The 22,205-nt window shown below is 38.9% G+C and overlaps 1 protein-coding gene across 2 annotated transcripts in view; it reads left to right on the forward strand.

Moving 5' to 3' along the window:
* The window catches only part of ANGPT1 (angiopoietin 1), a 203,861-nt gene that overhangs the window by 85,240 nt on the left and 96,416 nt on the right, over positions 1-22,205 (forward strand). For both annotated transcript variants that reach the window (XM_043507427.1, XM_038390976.2), the window contains 2 exons: positions 11,745-11,900; positions 17,766-17,887. In XM_043507427.1, the coding sequence (XP_043363362.1) occupies positions 11,745-11,900; positions 17,766-17,887 (278 nt within the window). The remainder of the gene's footprint in view (positions 1-11,744; positions 11,901-17,765; positions 17,888-22,205) is intronic.

A 22,205-nucleotide genomic window follows, 5' to 3' on the forward strand; every position in this document is an offset into this window, starting at 1 on the left:
TTTGATACCATTTTCAAATATTTCTCGTAGAACTGATGTAAACATTAACATGTATCTAGGACATTCGTCATTAAACAATTTGTGCTTCAAATTGTTGTATCAAAAGTTGAGACCCATTAATATGTGCAGGCTTTACAGGACACCAACAAATATTACTATACACCAGTTTTAAGAAACTATAATTAAGGTGTGTTACGTATAAATTCATGAAATTATATGTGCACATAAATACTGTGAGAATAAATAATCCTTTGCCTAAATGTTCATTGCTGATAATCTGAAGTAGTTCAGCAAAGTACCTATGTACCTCCAGGGATTGAATAGAGGCAAGAATTTTACAATCTATGCAGCCTCTACCCATTGCCATATTAGGTGCTAACAGACAAGAAGGTCAGTCTTCAATGCTAAGTGAAATTCAAGCAAGTGTTGAGTGAGAAAGAGACTTGCTTACCATAAGATTAAACTGGTGAGCATTATGCAAGGATAAGGAGCATAAGTGAGCAGGGTTCTTTATTAAAGACCTCTTTTTCTCATGCACTGTATGAGAAAGTTTTTTCCTGGGCATTAGATTCTTGAACCTACCAACCAACCTACACTTATTGAGCAGAGGAGAGCTCAGTTGCCTACAAATACTTCGGCTGCTATGATATTTCCTAGCTTGTTTAGGGCTTTGCCACAGGGAAGCAGAAATATGGTGTGCTGCCCCAGGAGCAGACTATGAATCACATTGTGACTCTGAATCACATTCTGTTCCCCCATTTCCTATGTGAAAAAAAAGTTATCTGTACCAACACTATGCCTAGCAAAGATAACTTCCCCTGATATGCCAGCTCTGCTGTCCTGCCTGACACATTTGGGTTGGCAGTGGACACAACCCCAAAATGTTTCGACGCTTTTCAGGTCATTATGGACCAGTGGGGATGTCACACACCAATGCCAGTCCTGCATGGCTCCATAATAAGGATAAGAACTCCATCTCTGGCAACCCAGTGGCATTAGGGAACTGAATTTGTTCATGTATTGTGGTAAATGGTATGAACCAACAGCACTTTTGCTTTGAAAATTACAAATGATTAATCATAGAAACACATTCAAGAGTGAACTATAGGCTGTAACTGTGGCATGTAGATGGGGCTGTATCTGGCTGGGGTGCATTCTGTTCACACATTCCTACATTGCACTAGCGTTACAGTATTTGTAAGGTGGGACTTGTACAATTAAGCTTCTTTCTTATTTATACTTCAGCAGGTACTCAAAACTGAGACTGTAGTCTGCTGGTAATCATCATCACTTAATATTGGTATTGTGTTAATGTCTACAGGCCTCAGCTGAGTTTGGGGTCCTGTTGTGCAAGGCACTGTACAAATGTACAGGAAGACAAATCTTTGTCCGAAGGAGGCTGCAGTCTAAATATCAAAACAGGCAAAAGGGTAGCAGAAAGGGAGCATTATTCTCTCCATTCTATAGACTGGGATCTCAAGTACAGATTATTTAAAAGCCTGATCCAAAGTCCATTGAAGACAATGGAAAAACTCCCATTGGCTTCAGTAGAGTTTGGATCAGGCCCATCACATAGGAAGACTTTGGCAGAGCCAGGAATTGAACCCAAATCTGAATCTTAGTACAGTGCCTTACTTACAGGCTAGCCTCCTTTGTCTATGCTATGAGCTAGGCATGTGAATCGCCTGTGAATCCCCTGCTCGTGTACACAAAGTCATGACAGCTCTCATTGAGCTAGCACAAGTATAAGTAGCCACAGTAGCACAGGTAGTGGGAATGGAGGCATGGCTGATCTGTGCTGAGCACAAACCTGCCTGAAACCACAGTGAGGAGTATGTACTCGGCACAGCTCAGCCATACCTTCGCTCTGACTACCTCTGCTACCGTGTCTACACTGCTATGTACACTCATGCTAGCCTGATGACAGCTTGCATGAGTGTGTGTACACGAGCAGGGAAATTCAAACCCTAGCTCAGAGTGTAAACATAGCCTCTGAAAGCGTTTGCAAACATCCTTTGGATGTCAACAAGGCACTTAGATGCCATGGTAATCAGCATGGCATAAGAACCGGAACAGAATAAAAAACAGCAGCAGCAGCAAAAACTGGCGGTGCTATGTTAGCAAGTACAACATAAACTATCATCAACCAAAAGTTACATTTGGTAGTCCAAACTATGCTAAAATTCTCCCTGGTTCAATGGAAGTTTAGATATAAGTTAATAATGCTGTATGGCAGCCAAAACAACATATGCAGCTTGGGACTCACACAGGCCTCACACAGTGAAGCAAGGAGGTGATTTCATTTGGACTAACCTGGTAGTAAGCACTACATTCAGTAGCAAGCATTTGCAGGATCAGGACCTAAGCTATTCAATATTCATTTATGTGGAATTCATTCCAGAATAAGTCACTTTCAAAAAACTATTCTTGCCATATATTTTGAGTATCTTTGCCAAAGGGAATTGGTTCTTTGTTGTAGTGGATAAATACTGTGTGAAATAAAACAACTGTTCTTCTTATTTATTCAGGGTGAGATGTTAGGCATGTTGCCTCATCTACACTTAATGCCTCCCACTTCATCATATACTAGTGATGGGTCATACTTGCAGCCAACTGTATAATCAGAGATGAGCTGTGTTTATATAATTAAGTGGTTTGGAACGTTAGATGAAGAAAAATATAGTTGGCCCTCTAGCAGAATTTGTAAAGGTTAATATTAAACTGGAAATTTCTTTAAACCATAAATTTACTAATAGCAGGATAAATATGAACATGTTGTTCTGATTTCTTTTTTTAAAAAATGGCTCCCATACGGGACCATTTCATCACGTCTGACATGATTCTCAATTATGCTGCTCATTGATTTTATTACACTTTAATGATAAATAAATAAGAGATGCAATATTCTAATAAAGGTCATTGAAACTGGCCCTTTTAGCGTTTCATATGCTGCTTGTAATAACCGCAGTTAATCATAATTTAGAAATGGCAAATAGTCTCCCAGTTTTCTAGCTATTAGCCCAAAATCAAGGAGGCTTTCTGAGTGTATTTCCCTTCTCCTGAATAATTGGGTACCTACTGAAGATGTCCAGATTCCTTAGAGACTTACACAGAAAAGAAAAGATTGAATCATCAAACTGGTACAGACCAATACTCCATCTAGTTCAGTGGCCTGTCCTTGGACGTGCCAGATGCTTTGAGAGGAAGTGAAACTCAACCTACCCAAACTCATAAAGTATCCAATTATTATACCACAGGGTGAACCAAGCTGGGGATCTACTCATATCCTGAAACAAGAGGATTGATATTCCTTCATAACTTTATCCTGGCTAGTGTTACTAGAGGTGCTGTTAAGACATTGAAGTCTAATGATTAAATAAAAAGCACAAGGGGTCATATTACAATACCTTTACTCGCTTTGAGTAGTACTTTTACCCATGCATACTGACTTCAGTGGGGTACTCTTTGGTGTGAGTAAAGTTATCACGATCTGACCCCAATGCATTGGATCAATAACATTCTGCGGCAGAAAATTTTACCCATTAGTCTTGTGTATTGTATAAAACAGTATCCTTTTATCCACTTAATATTTGTTGTGTTTTCAGTTCATTGAGAGTTCTCTTCTTGTATTACATACAACAGGGTAAATAAAGGCTCCTTATTGTCTTCTCCATGGCAATTTTTTGGGGTCAAAATACTTTTGGTGTCAAATTTATCAGATTTGTTCTTAGTTTAAAGATGATTTTATTGTGGCTTTATTGTGGAAATTTTGGTTTTCAACTTTGAAACTCTGAACTTTGGACTGAAATAAATCAAAAATGACCAAACAGAACTATTTATCTGGGCCTTAAAAAAATTGATTGTTTTGCATGATTTTTTTTCTTTCATAACAAAAGTTTTACTTAATTCAAACTTACTATGGATTTAAGTTAGTTCTCAATGAGGACAAGTGCCTTTAATATATTGGAAGTCATCTGGCTTAGAAATAACAAAGCAATATGTGGTTGAAAATCACATATTGCAAATGCAGCTGTGTTTATTGCAGTGATTACTTATTAAAGTAATCACAAAGTGATTATTTGTACATCTGATCCCATATACATATGAAAATATTCAGACAAATGCACTCAGTGTGTTTATTTAAATCTCACATTAGAGATACAAATCAAGCATGTGTGATGAAACACCACTTTTTTTTTTTGGTAAACTAATTGTAATTCTACATTGATGCAATAGTATGAGTGTGATTTTAAACATACATAATGCCAAGGACTTAGTTCTTCCTAGGAGCAAGTGCCCTTGATACATCTGAAGACACTAGGCTTAGAAATAACAAAGTTATGAAAGTTTCCATTCCGATGTGTATGGATTTAAATTTGCAGTGGCATGGACATTCAAGCACACTTCATGCATTTATTTAAATCTTAACATAAAGATGTAGCCACACTGGGCCAGATACTCAGTTGGTGTATACCATGCTCCACTAAAGGCAAGGTAGTGACATAATTTACATTGGCTGAAGTAGCGAGTCTATTTATTTGAATAGGTAAATGACAGTTCATTTTTTTTCTCATAGAATATCATTTGGAAAACTACATTATTGTAGACTAGGGCTATGTTTTTTAATGCAGAAAAGCAAGGTAATTTGAAGTTATGGTTCTCTCAACAGTATTACACATATTTATTAAGGTATTAGAGCGAATAGCAATGCAAAATAATACGTGGCTTGAGTACTTTAAAAATAATCTAATATCATAAAAGAATAACTCACACAATCCAACAAGGCTTACTTTTATTATTACCTTAATAAAAACTTTGTACTCTGGGTATATTACAGTCAATAGAAGTCAAAAGTAAATAGAGTTTCTATAGCCAAACCTCTCCCAAAGCAGGAGTTCGGCTATAGTTGGAGTTACTGATTGATTGGAGTGGTTCTTTTCCTGAAATCCTGGAACTCAAAAACACAAACACTTAGGTAATGTTTCATAATCAACCATTCCTTTCTAGTACTATGCACACTATATATTCCAATCATCCTTTCTTAGAGTCTAATTTGCATATTAGTCCAGTCATAATTTAGTCCCAACAGCGATAAATACATTGGAGTATAGTTAGTGTGCATCTCCTTCTTGCACTTTAAACTGGGGCCTGATCATCAAATGCTTTCTTCCTCATATGGAACTTTCCCTGCTTCATCTGCATCCCTTCAATGGACACCCCCATGAGTCCAGGAGGGGGGCACATAGGAAAGGAATGAGAACTAATTGTTCTCTGTGATCATCACTTGCTGACCCCACAGATTTCCCATCACTTGCTGACCCCAGAGCGGATACCTCAGAAGGAGTCAGTGGTGCTTGAAGGATCATTAACTGTCTTTATATGCCCTCCATGGAGCACATGCAGTGGGTGGAATGAATAGCAGGATGGGTTCTGCTCTATGCATCAAGCTGGTCCTTTCCATGTGGATCTGCCAAACTGGTTAGCCTCATCGCCAGTGAACTCCAAACCCCTTACTCTTGAGGGGATACTTTGCAAAGAAGTGCATTGGAAACCTCAGGGCACTTTCCTGTCTTTGGCACATGGTAATTGCCATCCATGCCTTTCTGATAAACATATGACCAAGGTTCCATTTCTCAGTTTTAAATTCCTTCCCCAACCCGTACAGTTCTAAAAAAGCTTTGAATACTTCAGCCCATTAAATTCTATAGATCTCTACATTTTACCTTTCATGTTCTCCCATCTCACTTTTGAGATAATCAGGGTAGTGATTGTAAGCTTATCATTAATGCATGTTCTTCATTATACTCTCTGAAATTCTGTGTGGTGCCTGGTTAGTGGCAGTAATTTGATACATTAACCTACATTCTCATACACAGGCACTGTGTGAATATAACATCATTGGGATACCATAGCAGTACTTACAATATAATTACTATGAGTAAACTACAATAAATAGTCCCATGATCAAAGCAAGAGAAAAATATCTCATTTTATTTATAAGTCATCTGCCAGAAGTTATGATCATTTACTTATGTCCAAAGTTACTGTTTCCATTTTAATATTCCTATTAGTATTTGGATGGTTTCTATGAAGACTATTCAATAAACATCATTCAGTAAAAGTTAGATAGTCCTAATGCAAAATCCTCTGGAATTTTTATTAAACAATTATGCTGAACTTCCTGACAGTTTTATTTCTGAGAAAGTTACAACCTTATTATGCATCCAACTGAGTAATCCCACATTGCTGAAAATTCCTATAACAATTTAGTGAGTAGTACTGAAAGCAGATGCAGCTGAATTAATAGAAAGAGTAACCATTCTGGATATAAAGAGATATTCCAGGAAAGAAGGATATAGCAAAAAAGAAAAAAAAAGAAAAAGAGCTGCATTTATTTTTTAAGACACAGGGCAACTTAAATAAAGAGTGTAAAGCGGTAGTGTGCAAACAAGGAAATATTAGAGAAATAAAGAACACATAAAGTATCTTGAGCTGCTAAAATGATTCTTTCATGCATGTGTTATTTATATATTTGAAGCTTAATGGAGAATCTTTATGGAGAATGTTGTTAAGTTAAATGTGTGATTAATTAGTTCTTGAAGAGTATTAAACCCCAAATGGTTGAAGTTTGTTTGCTTTTCTGAATGTGATTTTGTGTGTTGCTTGCTATAAATCCATTCAGATGGTGTTTCGTATAAGTATCCCTTTAATCAGTGGCTAACTAATAGCTGCTATTCCTCTTAGTCAATAATACATACATGGTCCAATCCAAAATTCCCTGAGACAACAAAACAATTTCAATGGGCATTGGATCAGGCCCATAGTGTTTGACGTGAATAAATCTAATTAATTCTGGTTTTCTGTAATAAAAATAATGGGTGAAATACTGGCCCTTTTTAAGTCAATGGGAGTTATGCCAGTGATTTCAGTGGGACCAGGATTGTAGTTAGTCAGCAAGCTAAAAGAAATGGGAGAAAGTGGGACGGGAATTAATTTAATGAAACCTTCAGGGCAGGCTGATTCATTTTATGACCAAATTACTGTAATCCTAGATTCCTCCTTTCCTAATCTCAGCAAATAGTTCCTAACAATCCAAGGGCTGAGATATGTTCACAAAACTACTGTTGAGTCGTCTTGAATAACAAACATTTTTTAAAAGATGAAGTCTTTTTGTGGCTAATTTCTGAACAGGAAAAACAGCTGTATACATTCAATATATCGTTGCTGCAATAATTTACCTGGCTGTAGTCAATTTTCACTCCCATAAGGGCCAAGTTCCCCATTTCAAGTTTAGTTCTTCATATAGTTTGTGCAAACAGTCTATTTATTCAGCAATATAAACAGTGCAGTCAACTCTCATGGTTTTGCCTTGTATTGCCATAGTTGATGTTTTTCTCAAAGTCCTGTCTCCTGGAGTCAGATGAATATATGATACTCTCTGCTTCCATTTAAAAAAAAATTCTCACCATCAGAATGTGGAGAAGAGCTTGAAAACATGACCCTAAAAAGCCATAAAAATTCAGAAACTAGAAGACAGATTAAAAAGAATACTGCATTTATTTATTTTTTTAACAGTGATTTTAAGCCAAACTTCTGATTTGTGTGTGTTTGTGTGGCCTGACTCTGGATTTTTTGAATACATAGGGTGAACAATAGTATATAAACTATACACAGTTTAATGAATGCAGGAAGCAACCAATGAACAATCTGTTCAGCCTGTTCTTGTTTATAGTGACTGTCAAATAAAGATTCTGTGATGTACTGAAGAATTCTTCATTTAAACAACCCTCTCCCCACCCCCTTCACAGGGTTTCAAAGATTTTTTCCTCACAACAGCTTTTTCATCTTCTCTGTTCATTGGACTGTGACCCTCACAACAATTTTAGATGCCTAGTTCCAGCTCTGCTCTCCCAGCAGCTGTAGAAACCTGGTCTCCCAACTTGGCTTCTTGGAGGAGGTCAACACAGAAGGAAATTTCTGTTGTGATAGCATCCCATTATAACTTGTACTGTAACTTCCCTGCATTTGAACTCATCACCTGAGAATCTTCCCTTTCAGTCAGGAGGTGGAGGAGAGGAAGGAAGTTGGACATCCTATTTAGGGGCCCAATGTTTCAGATGCATCTCATTCCAGTGGCATTTTCATGTGGAATATTTATAACCATTCTGTCAGGGGACAGGTTGGAGAGAAGTAAATGTACTGGTTAAAGAAAGCCAAACAGGAACAAGAGCCTGGCTAAAAACACAATGGCCCTGGCTCATGTGCTGCATAAGATGTACCTTCAAAATATTTCTGAACATAAAGCACTGTGTAAAATCATCATGGCCCACTAAAACCATCTTTGGACTAGCTCAAAATCTTTAGCCTCTACAGTGTCCTAGTTGTGACGAGAACAAACTCATTCTGGTAATGGACACCTGGAACCTTCCATTGCGAACACGCACACATACACGAATTGTGCATCTGTTGTTAATCACTTATTACATTATTCAGTGGTAAAACTATAAATATTTTGACCATTACACTCAAACGCTCTATTAATACCCAAATCAAAGGGGCAACTTGGCAGCTCAGGCAAATATTTTTGTGGGCTGGGATTCTGAGACATCTACTTTATAACTCTGTCAGGCCAAGTGCTCAGCACTTTTCCAGGCTGAAAAATCAGATCTTAATCATTCTTACTCATAAAATATTTAACCTTGAGGTAGCAATCTTTTTCTGTAAACATGTTAAGATCAGTAGGAGATGTATGTGGACAATCAAATTTGTTGCAAATCTTTTCTGAGCTCAGCTGATGTAGCTCATCAGAATGTGTTTAACAGTTATCCATCTCCACAGGAATGTTTATAGATAAGATGAAAGCAGCCCTGCTTATTAATCACACATTGTATGTTTGACTCCTGCTCCCTTCCTCAGTCTCTAAATCAACTACATCTGGTTCTTACAGCTTAGCTGTGCAGCTTACCTTTCACAATGAAACATGCTCACTGCTACGGAAGCAGGTCCAATTTGATTAAAAATGAATTACTGAGTCAAATAGTCGTGACTAAGATCTGGGCATCAGCTAACCATAAATATGATCAGTTATAGAAAAAAGCAGTGATGGGTGTACAAGAAACCCCAATGGGTTCAATTGTCATAGTTCCATTGACTTCAATAGAGATGCATCTATCTATACCAGCTGGATTCAGGCCAGTGCATTTTCATGTTAATACTCTATAGAAGACATTAAACAAGATGTTAGTACAATGCTTGTGTAAGTCAGAAATAAAGTCAGCATTTTCTAGTGTGGCACTGTCTTTGTTGTGTGTTATGGCAGGGCCCGGGTCTAAGCAGCTAGAAAGAACAATCCAGGCCCAACTAAAAATAACAAATCAAACCAAACCAACCAGTCTTTGGGGTTTCCAGTTTATTTGGACAGTCCTTGTTCAAACAGATTACACAGCCAGCAACAACTCTGGCCACATCCCCTTCATTCAGTTCAACGGCTGTAAACTGTACACAGACAATATCAAAGCAACAACAACAGACAGTAACAATGAAGTGGCCCATGTCTTCAAAAATCCCTGTTCTGGTTTCTGGTCAACAATGCCCATCTTTCTCTCTCATTAGTATGGCCCAGCTCCTTTTTAAGCTTCTGAGCCTGGCTAGAGTCAGCTGCTTTCCCCACTGAGACTTTGAGATCCTCAGCTGGGATTTAACCCAGTGAAACCACATTGCTGACTGGCTTGGGGCCTGGGACCAAGCAGCGTCCCTTCCAGGAGATTTTGAGCAACATATACATTTCTATACATGTACAAGGCTTGATTTCTCCCCTGTAGTGAGCTCTTCAGGGCAGGGGCCATTTTGGAGCCAGTTACAGCCCCTGCCTCTCCACCACAGCTGCTCCAGCATCAGCATAATTTAGAGCAATTTAGGGGCTGCTTTCTCTTATTCCAGTTAATTATGGCACCTAAGGGATGGTAGGCCAGCTGAGAATTGGGAGACTAAAACTGCATACTCCACATGCCTCTTTCCCCCTATAATATGCCCCTTCTGCTGGGATCAAGGGGAAGAACTGAGAGCTAAGAACTGAGAGCTCCCTCATGACAGGGAAATTCTCAGCTAGGCACTGGAGCAGACTTCAGTGCTTTTATACTTCTTGAGAGACATAAAGTGGCTCAAAGAGGGGAAGACAACCAAGTCCCTTCTCCCATGCATAGATAAGAAACTTGCAGTGCTTTAAAGTCCTGATGTACTGTCATTTAGATCCGGTTAGGTGTTGTTGCATATCTATACAATTACAATAGATTCTAAAAAATAAATTAATCTATTAAAGGTTGCACAAGAGATGCACATCTGCAATAGCTGTTAATACTCTGTGGCTATTGTTTGTAACAAACAATTGTTTTGCAACAGCTCATAAAATCATTAGACTGGTCACCTATAAAAGTAGCATTCACATGTACTTTATGAATCACTTACTAATATTAACTTCAGCAATTGTCAGTCTTCAGTCAAATGTGGTGTTAATTATCAGCATGTCTTCATTTAACATATGGACAACTCTAAAATAAATTCATTTTTATTTGGGAGGCCTTGAGCGACAGTGAAAGTGTATTGAAGTAATCCACAAGGCCCCCTGCTTCTCTGATCACTCCTTGACTCCAGTGTCTCCTATCACCATCCTCTGCTCTTTGAAGTTCCCCCTTAAAACACTCTCCTGCTCTGAACCCTCTAAACCCTAGTCTTTCTGTCAAAGATGTGTTAACAAAACAGATGCACATGCACATTTTAAAAATCCTGGAGCTAACCAAACACATGCTGAATGTCACTGCTCAATTACTTTTCATAATGCCCTACTCTCCTGATCCTGTTTCCATTCATTATCTATTTAGACTGTGAGCTTTTCAGGACAGGGACTATGTTGTATAGACAGGTTTCAAAGTAGCAGCCGTGTTAGTCTGTATTCGCAAAAAGAAAAGGAGTACTTGTGGCACCTTAGAGACTAACAAATTTATTAGAGCATAAGCTTTCGTGAGCTACAGCTCACTTCATCAGATGCATTTGATGGAAATCTCCCCTCTGTTTAGCTTATGCTCTAATAAATTTGTTAGTCTCTAAGGTGCCACAAGTACTCCTTTTCTTTTTATGTTGTATAGAGTTTCACATACTTTTGGCACTATGTAAATGATAATAATATTGTTACATGTTATATTGCAAGAAGAACATGTGGTATCATCGGTAGTCATTGAGGCAATATGTAGGCTATTAAAAAGATTAGAAAAAGATAGGAGCTTATTCACACCATCTGATTTTTGTATATGAATTAACATGTTCTTTGTCACTTAGCAAGTTGTGTGTGATTGTTTGCAAGGCAAATTGCAACAAACTCCTGTTTCTGTAAAGGAAGGATTGAACCCTAAAGAACCACTCTTAGTGAGGTGATAGATGGGCTCAACACAGGGTAACTGGGTGTGGTTTAGAGTCTGTGGTATGGAGGAGGCCAGACTAGATGGTCTAGTTGTCCTTTCAGGCCATGAACACTATGACAAATGGCCCTATTATGTTATAGATTTTTATCTCCCATTGACTTCAGAAGAAGTGCCATGCACAGAATGATGGGAAGGGATGGCTTCGGTGAGAGATCTGAAACTTCTTCTAACAGTAGGATTTCTAGCTAATCATTACCCTGTCATTACAAGTGTGCACAACTGATACCTTTTCCTTAAAATGCCCTTGTTGTTACCTTTTCTTTTTCACAGCTCGAGAACTACATTGTGGAAAATATGAAGTCGGAGATGGCCCAGATACAGCAAAGTGCAGTTCAGAACCACACAGCCACCATGCTTGAGATAGGAACCAGTCTCCTAAGTCAGACGGCAGAGCAGACGAGAAAACTCACAGATGTTGAAACCCAGGTCTGTCCCGAGGGCCATATTCTAAGAATTTACTGCGGAGAACCTTCCCCACCACCTCCTTTTACCACATCATCACAAAGTAGATTTCAACACTTTCTGTTTATTGGTAGCAACAGCAATGATGACTGATTCTTGTTATGTATTTTTCTTTATACTTAATGAGGATTGGTTGGTATATTTAGCTTTTTATGTGTTTGTCAGGCTGGACTGACCAAAAAACTAACAAGCATTTGATTTCAAATAAACAGCCCAACTACAACAGTGAAAGATACAAGTGTCAAGCTAAATAAATAATTTTAGGTTAAAATATCTCCTTTGATCTATGTTATTACTTGCCACTTTATTCTGAGAAATGTTATTTATTTTCTCTGACGTGTTTCCAGACATTTGAAAAGTATTGTACATGTGGAGTTTTTTATAGGTCCAAGAGAGAGGGACAAACATTCATTCATTTGTCAAATGCTATGCAGTTGTACAATTTGTTATTCTACAAAGTTTTACAATGTGGCATGAATATAAGACCATTTCAAAGGACATAGTTTACAGAGGGCTCCCCCCATCGCCCCCCCCGTATGGTACTGAGTATTAATAACTTCAATGCAAACTAGCGGACAAATGTGCTGTTCTTATAACCAGCAATTTATCCAGAATACCATATCAGCTGAGGTCTAATGCTTATCATAGGGCAGTATATACTAATTCTTTTCTTTTGTCTTTTCTATCAGTTTACAGTTCACATTACATTATTTTTCTTTCTCCAGGGACTTCCCCTTGCAATTTGTAGTCTGTGGTATCTTTGACAGTTGCAATGCATTCAAACTGTTTATTTAAAACAAATGTATTCATGTATTGTTTTTATTTGGTTTGTTGTAGCAAACTGTTTGAGATAGATCATACTGTTTGCACTCAAGTCCTGACCCAAGTTTACAATATCATTCCCAAATTATTACATAATCACATTACAATATAAAGAAGAACAATAGCAATTACCAAAGGGAGGACACTTAATTTACTCTAGCTAGAGATGACATGCACATGGTGATGACAAAATAGTTTTACTCAGCTGCTTATTTTTTTCATACATTGGTTAATAAAAGTCACCTTCTCAAATGACCTTAGCTTTTATGTAACGGAGTATAGATTCATGAAAATGTTGGAGCAAATCAGTTCTATTGCACATAGCGTTACACATAGCAGTCTAGTATCGAACTGCAACAATACAAGTCTAGATTTTGACTTTGGACTACATGCCCTGCAGGGGAACAATGGGGTGTAGAAATGCTTCCTTATGCCTCTGCATGCGCTACCTAGACTTTGGTCTGCCCAGGGTGCAGTGGGTACTATGTGCCCATTTACTCCCTCCTGACGCAGATGGGTGGGCAAGGGCAGGGAGTAGTGGAGCCTTGGCTCTGCCCCACTTAGAATAATAGAATCTTAGAAATAGAGGGCTGGAAGATACCTTGTGAGTGCTCAGAGGCAGGACCAAGTAAACATATCCCATCCCTGACTGTGTTTGCCCAACCTGTTCTTAAAAACCTCCAATAAGGGGGGATTCCACAACCTCCCTTGGAAGCTGTTCCACAGTTTAGCTACCCTTATAGTTATATTTTTTTTTCATAATATCTAACCTAACTCTCCCTTGCTGTTGATTAAACCCATGACTTCTTGTCCTACCTTCACTTCTCCGTGGCATACCTCCCAACTAAGGCAGAAAAGACATCTCAGAATGGGTCTTAACATTTTCAAATAAATGGAGACATTATTAGACTGACTCTTCTGCTTTGTGCTTTCTCACGTGAGTTAGATTCTATTGGGAAGCATTGCCATAGAATCATATGATGATATTGACAATTACCCATCTAAAAATCTTTTTATAGTGTTATTGTGCACTTTTAAATTGACACTGCATTCATAGATTCATAGATACTAAGGTCAGAAGGGACCATTCTGATCATCTAGTCCGACCTCCTGCACAGCGCAGGCCACAGAATCTCACCCACCCACTCCTACGAAAAACCTCACCTATGTCTGAGCTATTGAAGTCCTCAAATCATGGTTTAAAGACTTCAAGGAGCAGAGAAGCCTCCCTCAAGTGACCTGTGCCCCATGCTACAGAGGAAGGCGAAAAACCTCCAGGGCCTCTCCAATCTGCCCTGGAGGAAAATTCCTTCCCGACCCCAAATATGGCAATCAGCTAAACCCTGAGCATATGGGCAAGATTCACCAGCCAGATACTACAGAAAATTCTTTCCTGGATAACTCAGATCCCATCCATCTAATATCCTATCTCAGGGGATTAGTTCTATTTACCCTGAATATTTAAAGATCAATTACTTACCAAAATCACATTATCCCATCATACCATCTCCTCCATAAACTTATCAAGTAGAATCTTAAAACCAGATAGATCTTTTGCCCCTACTGCTTCCCTTGGAAGGCTATTCCAAAACTTCACTCCTCTGATGGTTAGAAACCTTCGTCTAATTTCAAGTCTAAACTTCCTGGTGGCCAGTTTATACCCATTTGTTCTTGTGTCCACATTGGTGCTGAGCTGAAATAATTCCTCTCCCTCTCCTGTATTTATCCCTGTGATATATTTATAGAGAGCAATCATATCTCCCCTCAACCTTCTTTTACTTAGGCTAAACAAGCCAAGCTCCTTAAGTCTCCTTTCATAAGACAAGTTTTCCATTCCTCGGATCATCCTAGTAGCCCTTCTCTGTACCTGCTCCAGTTTGACTTCATCCTTTTTAAACATGGGAGACCAGAACTGCACACAGTATTCTAGGTGAAGTCTCACCAGTGCCTTGTATAATGGTACTAAAACCTCCTTATCCCTACTGGAAATGCCTCTCCTGATGCATCCCAAAACCGCATTAGCTTTTTTCACAGCCATATCACATTGGCAGCTCATAGTCATCCTATACTCCAAGGTCCTTCTCCTCTTCTGTTACTTCTAATTGATGCGTCCCCAACTTATAACTAAAATTCTTGTTATTAATCCCTAAGTGCATAACCTTACACTTCTCACTATTAAATTTCATCCTATTACTATTACTCCAGTTTACAAGGTCATCCAGATCCTCCGGTATAATATCCCGATCCTTCTCTGAATTGGCAATACCTCCCAGCTTTGTATCATTTGCAAACTTTATTAGCACACTCCCACTTTTTGTGCCAAGGTCAGTAATAAAAAGATTAAATAAGATTGGTCCCAAAACCGATCCCTGAGGAACTCCACTGGTAACCTCCCTCCAACCTGACAGTTCGCCTTTCAATAGGACCCGTTGCAGTCTCCCCTTTAACCAATTCCTTATCCACCTTTTGATGTTCATACTGATCCCCAACTTCTCCAATTTAACTAATAATTCCCCATGTGGCACAGTATCAAACGCCTTACTGAAATCGAGGTAAATTAGATCCACTGCATTTCCTTTATCTAAAAAATCTGTTACTTTTTCAAAAAAGGAGATTAGGTTGGTTTGGCACGATCTACCTTTTGTAAAACCATGTTGTATTTTATCCCATTTACCATTGACTTCGATGTCCTTAACTAATTTCTCCTTCAAAATTTTTTCCAGGACCTTGCATACTACAGATGTCAAACTAACTGGCCTGTAGTTACCCGGATCACTTTTTTTTCCTTTCTTAAAAATAGGAACTATATTAGCAATTCTCCAATCATTCGGTACAACTCCTGAGTTTACAGATTCATTAAAAATTCTTGCTAATGGGCTTGCAATTTCAGGTGCCAATTCCTTTAATATTCTTGGATGAAGATTATCTGGGCCCCCCAATTTAGTCCCATTAAGCTGTTTGAGTTTCACTTCTACCTCAGATATGGTAATATCTACCTCCATATCCTCATTCCCATTTGTCATGCTACCATTATCCCTAAGATCCTCTTTAGCCTTATTAAAGACTGAGGCAAAGTATTTGTTTAGATATTGGGCCATGCCTAGATTATCTTTAACCTCCACTCCATCCTCAGTGTTTAGCAGCCCCACTTCTTCTTTCTTAGTTTTCTTCTTATTTATATGGCTATAGAACCTTTTACTATTGGTTTTAATTTCCTTTGCAAGGTCCAACTCTACTCGACTTTTAGCCTGTCTCACTTTATCCCTACATGTTCTGACCTCAATTAGGTGGTAGCTTTCCTTGCTGATCCCTTCCATCTTCCACTCCCTGTATGCTTTCTGCTTCTTCTTAATCACCTCTCTAAGATGCTTGCTCATCCCGCTTGGTCTACAACACCTTCCTATGAATTTTTTCCCCTTTCATTCATTTTAGTGCTTGCATTTCAGCAGTGGTCTTCCCTCTCTTATATGTACTCTTGTACATGCTTTAGAACCTGGTGGGATGGAAGTTGCCACATCAATGTAAGAAATTATTACTGTCATTCTGACTGAATGTTTCCTTTTTCATTTAAGTTTTGAGCTGCAAAAATATACTTGAGTTGCTAGAATCTGTTACTTTCCATTTAAAAATGTCATTGCCATTTCAATTATACCCATTAGGGCCTGAATCTGTAAATTTTTCCATGAGGGAGATCCTTGACCCTGAGTAGAACCCCAGCAAAGTCAAAGATAACTGCCTGGAACAACTTGCAGGATCAGGGCCTCTATTATTTACACAATCTGTGTAACGATGCAATGGAGTTGACGTAAGCCAGGGGTGGGCAAACTTTTTGGCCCAAGAGCCACATCTAGACATGGAAATTGTATGGTGGGCCATGAATGCTCACAAAATTGGGGTTGGGGTGTGGGAGGAAGTGAGGTCTCCAGCTGGGGGTGAGGGCTCTGCGGTGGGGCTGTGGATGAAGGGTTTGGGGTGCAGGAGAGGGATCAGGGCTGGGGCAAGGGATTGGGATGCGGGGTGGGGGGATGAGGGCTCTGACTGGGGATATGGGCTCTGAAGGGGTGGAGCCAGGGATGAGGGTTTGGAGGTATAGGAGGGTGCACCAGGCTCGGACCAAGGGATTTGGAGACTGGGAGGGGGATCAGGGCTGGGGGAGGGTGTTGAGGTGTGTGAGGGGGTCAGGGGTGCAGGCTCCGGGCGGTGCTTACCTCAAGCAGCTTCCAAAAGCACCAGCATGTTCCCCCTCTGGCTCCTACACGGAGGCGCAGTCGTGTAGCTCTGCACGCTGCCCCATCTGCAGAAGCCACCCCTGCAGCTCCCATTGACTGCGATTCCCAGCCAATGGGACCTGCGGGGGTGGCGCTTGGAGAGGGGGCAGCGTGCGGAGCCCCCTGGCTGCCCCTATGCATAGGAGTCAGAGAGGGGACATGCTGCTGCTTCCGGGAGCTGCACGGAGCATGGCAAACCCCAGATCCCACTTCCTGGCGGGAGCTCGAGAGCCAAATTAAAACATCTGATGGTACAGAAGTGGCCTGCGTGTCATAGTTTGCCCACCCCAACATATGCAGATACTGAGTGCATGCCAACATTGCAAAAAGAGAAATCTTGAGGGAATTCTGTCATAGAAGCTCTTGTTACAAAACATCATATGCAACAGTTTGGCATGTGTTCAAATCCTGTCCAAGTACTCTTATGATCTATTCATGTGTTGTATATATTTAATCTGAGGTTTTGTATACAGTTTCCCTCCTTTTAATGGCATATTATTATTCTGCAACAACTATCACTTCAGCCTGTGTTTACTAGCACAGCTCCACTGACTTCAGTTTACACCAGGTCAGGATCTGGCCCCATGTTTAAAACATATTTTAAAACATGAACTGACCATTTCAATTAGACATCATGCAAACTGACATAAAGTAGAATAAACATGTAACTCATTCTTTGAGTCTTCAGAATGGTAATACTAGAACATTGCAAGTTTTAACGCTTTTATTTATCCTTAAGGTACTAAATCAAACATCCCGTCTTGAAATTCAGCTGCTGGAAAATTCATTATCTACTTACAAGCTGGAAAAACAACTTCTGCAGCAGACACATGAAATACTGAAAATTAATGAGAAAAACAGGTGAGAGAAAATTATTAACACCTTAAATGCTTTCTCTGTTTACCACAAATACTCTCCATTTCCACTCCTTTAAACCGCTGGGGCAAATGGTTGTTCTGAGCCTTGAATAAACAAAAACATGTAGATGGAAAGTCTAAGTAAAATCTAGATTGACAGATACTGGGAAGCATAAGGAAATACCAGCAAATCAGCAAAACCAATTCTATATGGTACTAAGGTGTGGTAGTCCCTTAAGTTTTCAGACAATTAAATATACATAACTGGGTGAAAAGGCATAAGGAAAAGAGAAGTCTTCCGAAGTACATTTATAATATTGAAGTGGAAGAACTACCATGTTATGGGCTAAATTTTTCTCTTCAGTCCTTAGTGTTGCACTCCAATTTAGTTAGTACTTGTTCTGTATGCAGAACTCCTACTTACAGCAATGGGACACTACTTATGTAATGACTGAAGGATGTACATTGAAGATCTGACTGTAGTCCAGAAGTTGAGGAGAATTTTGTCCCCTTTTTAACACTATAAAGAAATAAGGAGACAGTAGCTAGTCCTCTAAATTTGGGGGTGAAAGAAATAATATAACTTTGGGGTTACATGCAAGAAGCACTCCACATCATAGCAGCCATCTGGGTTCATGTAGTCAAAAATGAACTAAGGTTTGTGCAAGGATGTCACAATAGGGTTAGAGTTTATTATGTGTCTGGCACCAGAGGCATGAGTGACATTTCACAGAAAAATAAAATAAAAGGTTCCTGCCCTGACGAGCCTAAAATCAAAATCGACAACAAGAAGGAGTTTTTAAAGTATGTCAGGAACAAAAGGAATCTTAACAATGGTACTGGTCCATTACTAGATGGAAATGGTAAAATTGTCCATAATAATGCAGAAAAAAGTAGAAGTGTTCAATAAATAGTTCTATTATCTTTTTTGGGGGAAAAAGAGATGATGATTAAATACTTACCATTTCAATAGTAGCTAAGGATGGTTTTAAATAGCAGCTATTCATCTTAGAAATTTTTAAATCAGCAGATAACTTGCACCCAAGAGTTTTTAAAAAGTTGGTTGTGGAGCTCTCTGGACTATTAATGTTGATTTTTTATAAGTCTTGAACACCAGAGAAGTTCCAGATGACTGAAAGAAATCTAATGTTATGCCAATATTTTAAAAGGGTAAATCGGATGACCAGGGTAACTTATAGGCCCATCACCCTTACATCGATCTTGGACAAAATAATGGAACAGCTGATATGGGACTCAATTAATAAAGTATTAAAAGAGGTCATATAATTAATGTCAATCAATATGGGTTTATGGGAATTAGATTTTATCAAACTAATTTGATATCATTTTTTGATAAGATTACAAGATTGATTGAAAGCACTTAGACTCCTGTAAGGCATTTTTCTTGGTATTGCATTATATTTTAATTAAAAAAACAAGAACAATGCAAAATAAATTTGTCACACATTAAATAAATTAAAAATTGGCTAACTGATAGATCACAAAATGTAACTGTATATAGGGAATAATCATTGAATGGATGTTTCTACTTGGGTCACGCATTGATCAGTTCTTGGCACAACACTTTAACATTTTTATCAATGACTGGGCAGAAAACATAAATTTGTAACTGATATAGGTTGTGGATGACACAAAGATTGGGGGAAGTGGTAAATAATGAGGAGGAAAGGTCACTGAAACAGAGTGATCTGGTATGATAGGTAAGCTAGGCATATTCAAACTTTATATGTTTTGATGCTGCCAAATGTCAGGGTGTACATTTAGGAGCAAAGAATGCAGGCATACTTACTGGATGGGAGACTCTCTCTGGGAAAAAGTGACTCTGAAAAGGACTTAGTAGTCCTCAAATATAATCAGCTGAACGTGAGCTCCCAGTGAGATGCTGTGGTCAAAAGAGCTGAGCAATCCTTGTATAAATAAACAGAGGAATATCCATTAACAGTGTGGAGGTTCTTATAACTCTGTATTTGACACTGGTGCAACCACTGTTGAAATACTGACAGGTTTCAGAGTAGCAGCCATGTTAGTCTGTATTCACAAAAAGAAAAAGAATACTTGTGGCACCTTAGAGACTAACAAATTTATTTGAGCATAAGCTTTCGTGAGCTACAGCTCACTTCGTCGGATGCATTTGGTGGAAAATACAGTGGGGAGATTTATATACACACACAGAGAACATGAAACAATGGATTTTATCATACACACTGGAAGGAGAGTGATCACTTAAGATGAGCCATCACCAGCAGCAGGGGAGGGAAAGGAGGAAAACCTTTCATGGTGACAAGCAAGGTAGGCCATTTCCAGCAGTTAAAAAGAACATCTGAGGAACAGTGGGGGGTGGGGTGAGGGGGAGAAATAACATGGGGAAATAGTTTTACTTTGTGTAATGACTCATCCATTCCCAGTCTCTATTCAAGCCTAAGTTAATTGTATCCAGTTTACAAATTAATTCCAATTCAGCAGTCTCTCGTTGGAGTCTGTTTTTGAAGTTTTTTTGTTGAAGGATAGCCACCCTCAGGTCTGTAATCGAGTGACCGGAGAGATTGAAATGTTCTCCGACTGGTTTTTGAATGTTATAATTCTTGACGTCTGATTTGTGTCCATTTATTCTTTTACGTAGAGACTGTCCAGTTTGACCAATGTACATGGCAGAGGGGCATTGCTGGCACATGATGGCATATATCACATTGGTAGATGCGCAGGTGAATGAGCCTCTGATAGTGTGGCTGGTGCGATTAGGCCCTATGATGGTATCCCCGAATAGATATGTGCACAGAGTTGGCAACGGGCTTTGTTGCAAGGATAGGTTCCTGGGTTAGTGGTTCTGTTGTGTGGTGTGTGGTTGCTGGTGAGTATTTGCTTCAGGTTGGGGGGTTGTCTGTAAGCAAGGACTGGCCTGTCTCCCAAGATCTGTGAGAGTGATGGGTCGTCCTTCAGGATAGGTTGTAGATCCCTGATGATTTACAATTAGAATACCCACCTGCTGAAGTGAAAAAACAGATTGAGAAAGCCAGAAGAGTACCCAGAAGTCACCTACTACAGGACAGGCCCAACAAAGAAAATAACAGAACGCCACTAGCCATCACCTTCAGCCCCCAACTAAAACCTCTCCAACGCATCATCAAGGATCTACAACCTATCCTGAAGGACGACCCATCACTCTCACAGATCTTGGATTAGAAAAATTCCTTATACTGAGACACTCCAGTAGCTCAATGTCTTTAGTTTATCTTAAGGGCTGACTTGATCACAGTCTGCAAGTACCTACAAGGGGAACAGAAATGAGGGCTCTTTAATCTAACAGACAAAGGTATAACAAGATCCAATGGCTGAAAGCTGAAGCTAGACAAATTCAGATTAGAAATACGGTGCACATTTTTAACAGTGAGGAGTATTAACCATTGGAACAATTTACCAAGGGTTGTGGTGGATTCTGTGTTACTGAAAATCCTTAAATCAAGATTGGATGTTTTTTTAGTAGATATGCTGAAGTTCAACCACAACTATTGGACTTGAAGCAGGCTTAATTCAGGGAAGTCCTATGATCTGTGTTATACATGAGTTCAGATTAGATTATCACAGTGGTCCCTTCCAGCCTTAAAATCTATGAATCTACAAAATTAGATGGATCACATAATGAGCAATGGCAACAAACTATTGGAAGATAGAAGGAAAGGAAACTGATGATGGTGGAGAAAGGAAAAGATGCCCCTGAGAGTACATTACTATAAAGAAATGATTGCTAATTTTGATGCCTTTGCAGAAATGGTCAAATAATTCATTGTCAATAGTATTTGTTGTGAATGTTGGTAATTTATCAAATCTAATAATTATTTGTGCATAATTTTTTCATTTAGAAGAAGTTTAATTGAATTGAGGATTGATTAAATGAGTTTCATAGATTTATAAAATTGGAAATATGTATGTTTTAATTTCACTTTTAATTGACTGAACAAATAATTGTATTTCCATTATCTGCTTAGCTGCAAGTATTTATTTAGAATGTGCAAGGGACAGAGTCATTTATGTGATGTCTTGTGTATTTAATGTTCTTTCTTTATTTATGTATCTTAACAATGTGTCAGGGTGCAAGGCATGTGTGGCAGTAAATAAACTTGACTTGACTTGACCTTTGGGTGGCTACACTGACATTCATGATGAAATGGTCTGTGACATGATGAAATAGTCTGAGTTTGTATATGGAAATAAAGAATGTGTTGAAAAGCAACATTTAAATTGTATTGTCTCCCTTTAGAAACATTGCTGTATGGGGCAAACAGAAAAATAGGAAGGAATGTGGT

The sequence above is a fragment of the Dermochelys coriacea genome, chromosome 2 (assembly GCF_009764565.3).
Source record: "Dermochelys coriacea isolate rDerCor1 chromosome 2, rDerCor1.pri.v4, whole genome shotgun sequence".
NCBI lineage: Eukaryota > Metazoa > Chordata > Testudines > Dermochelyidae > Dermochelys > Dermochelys coriacea.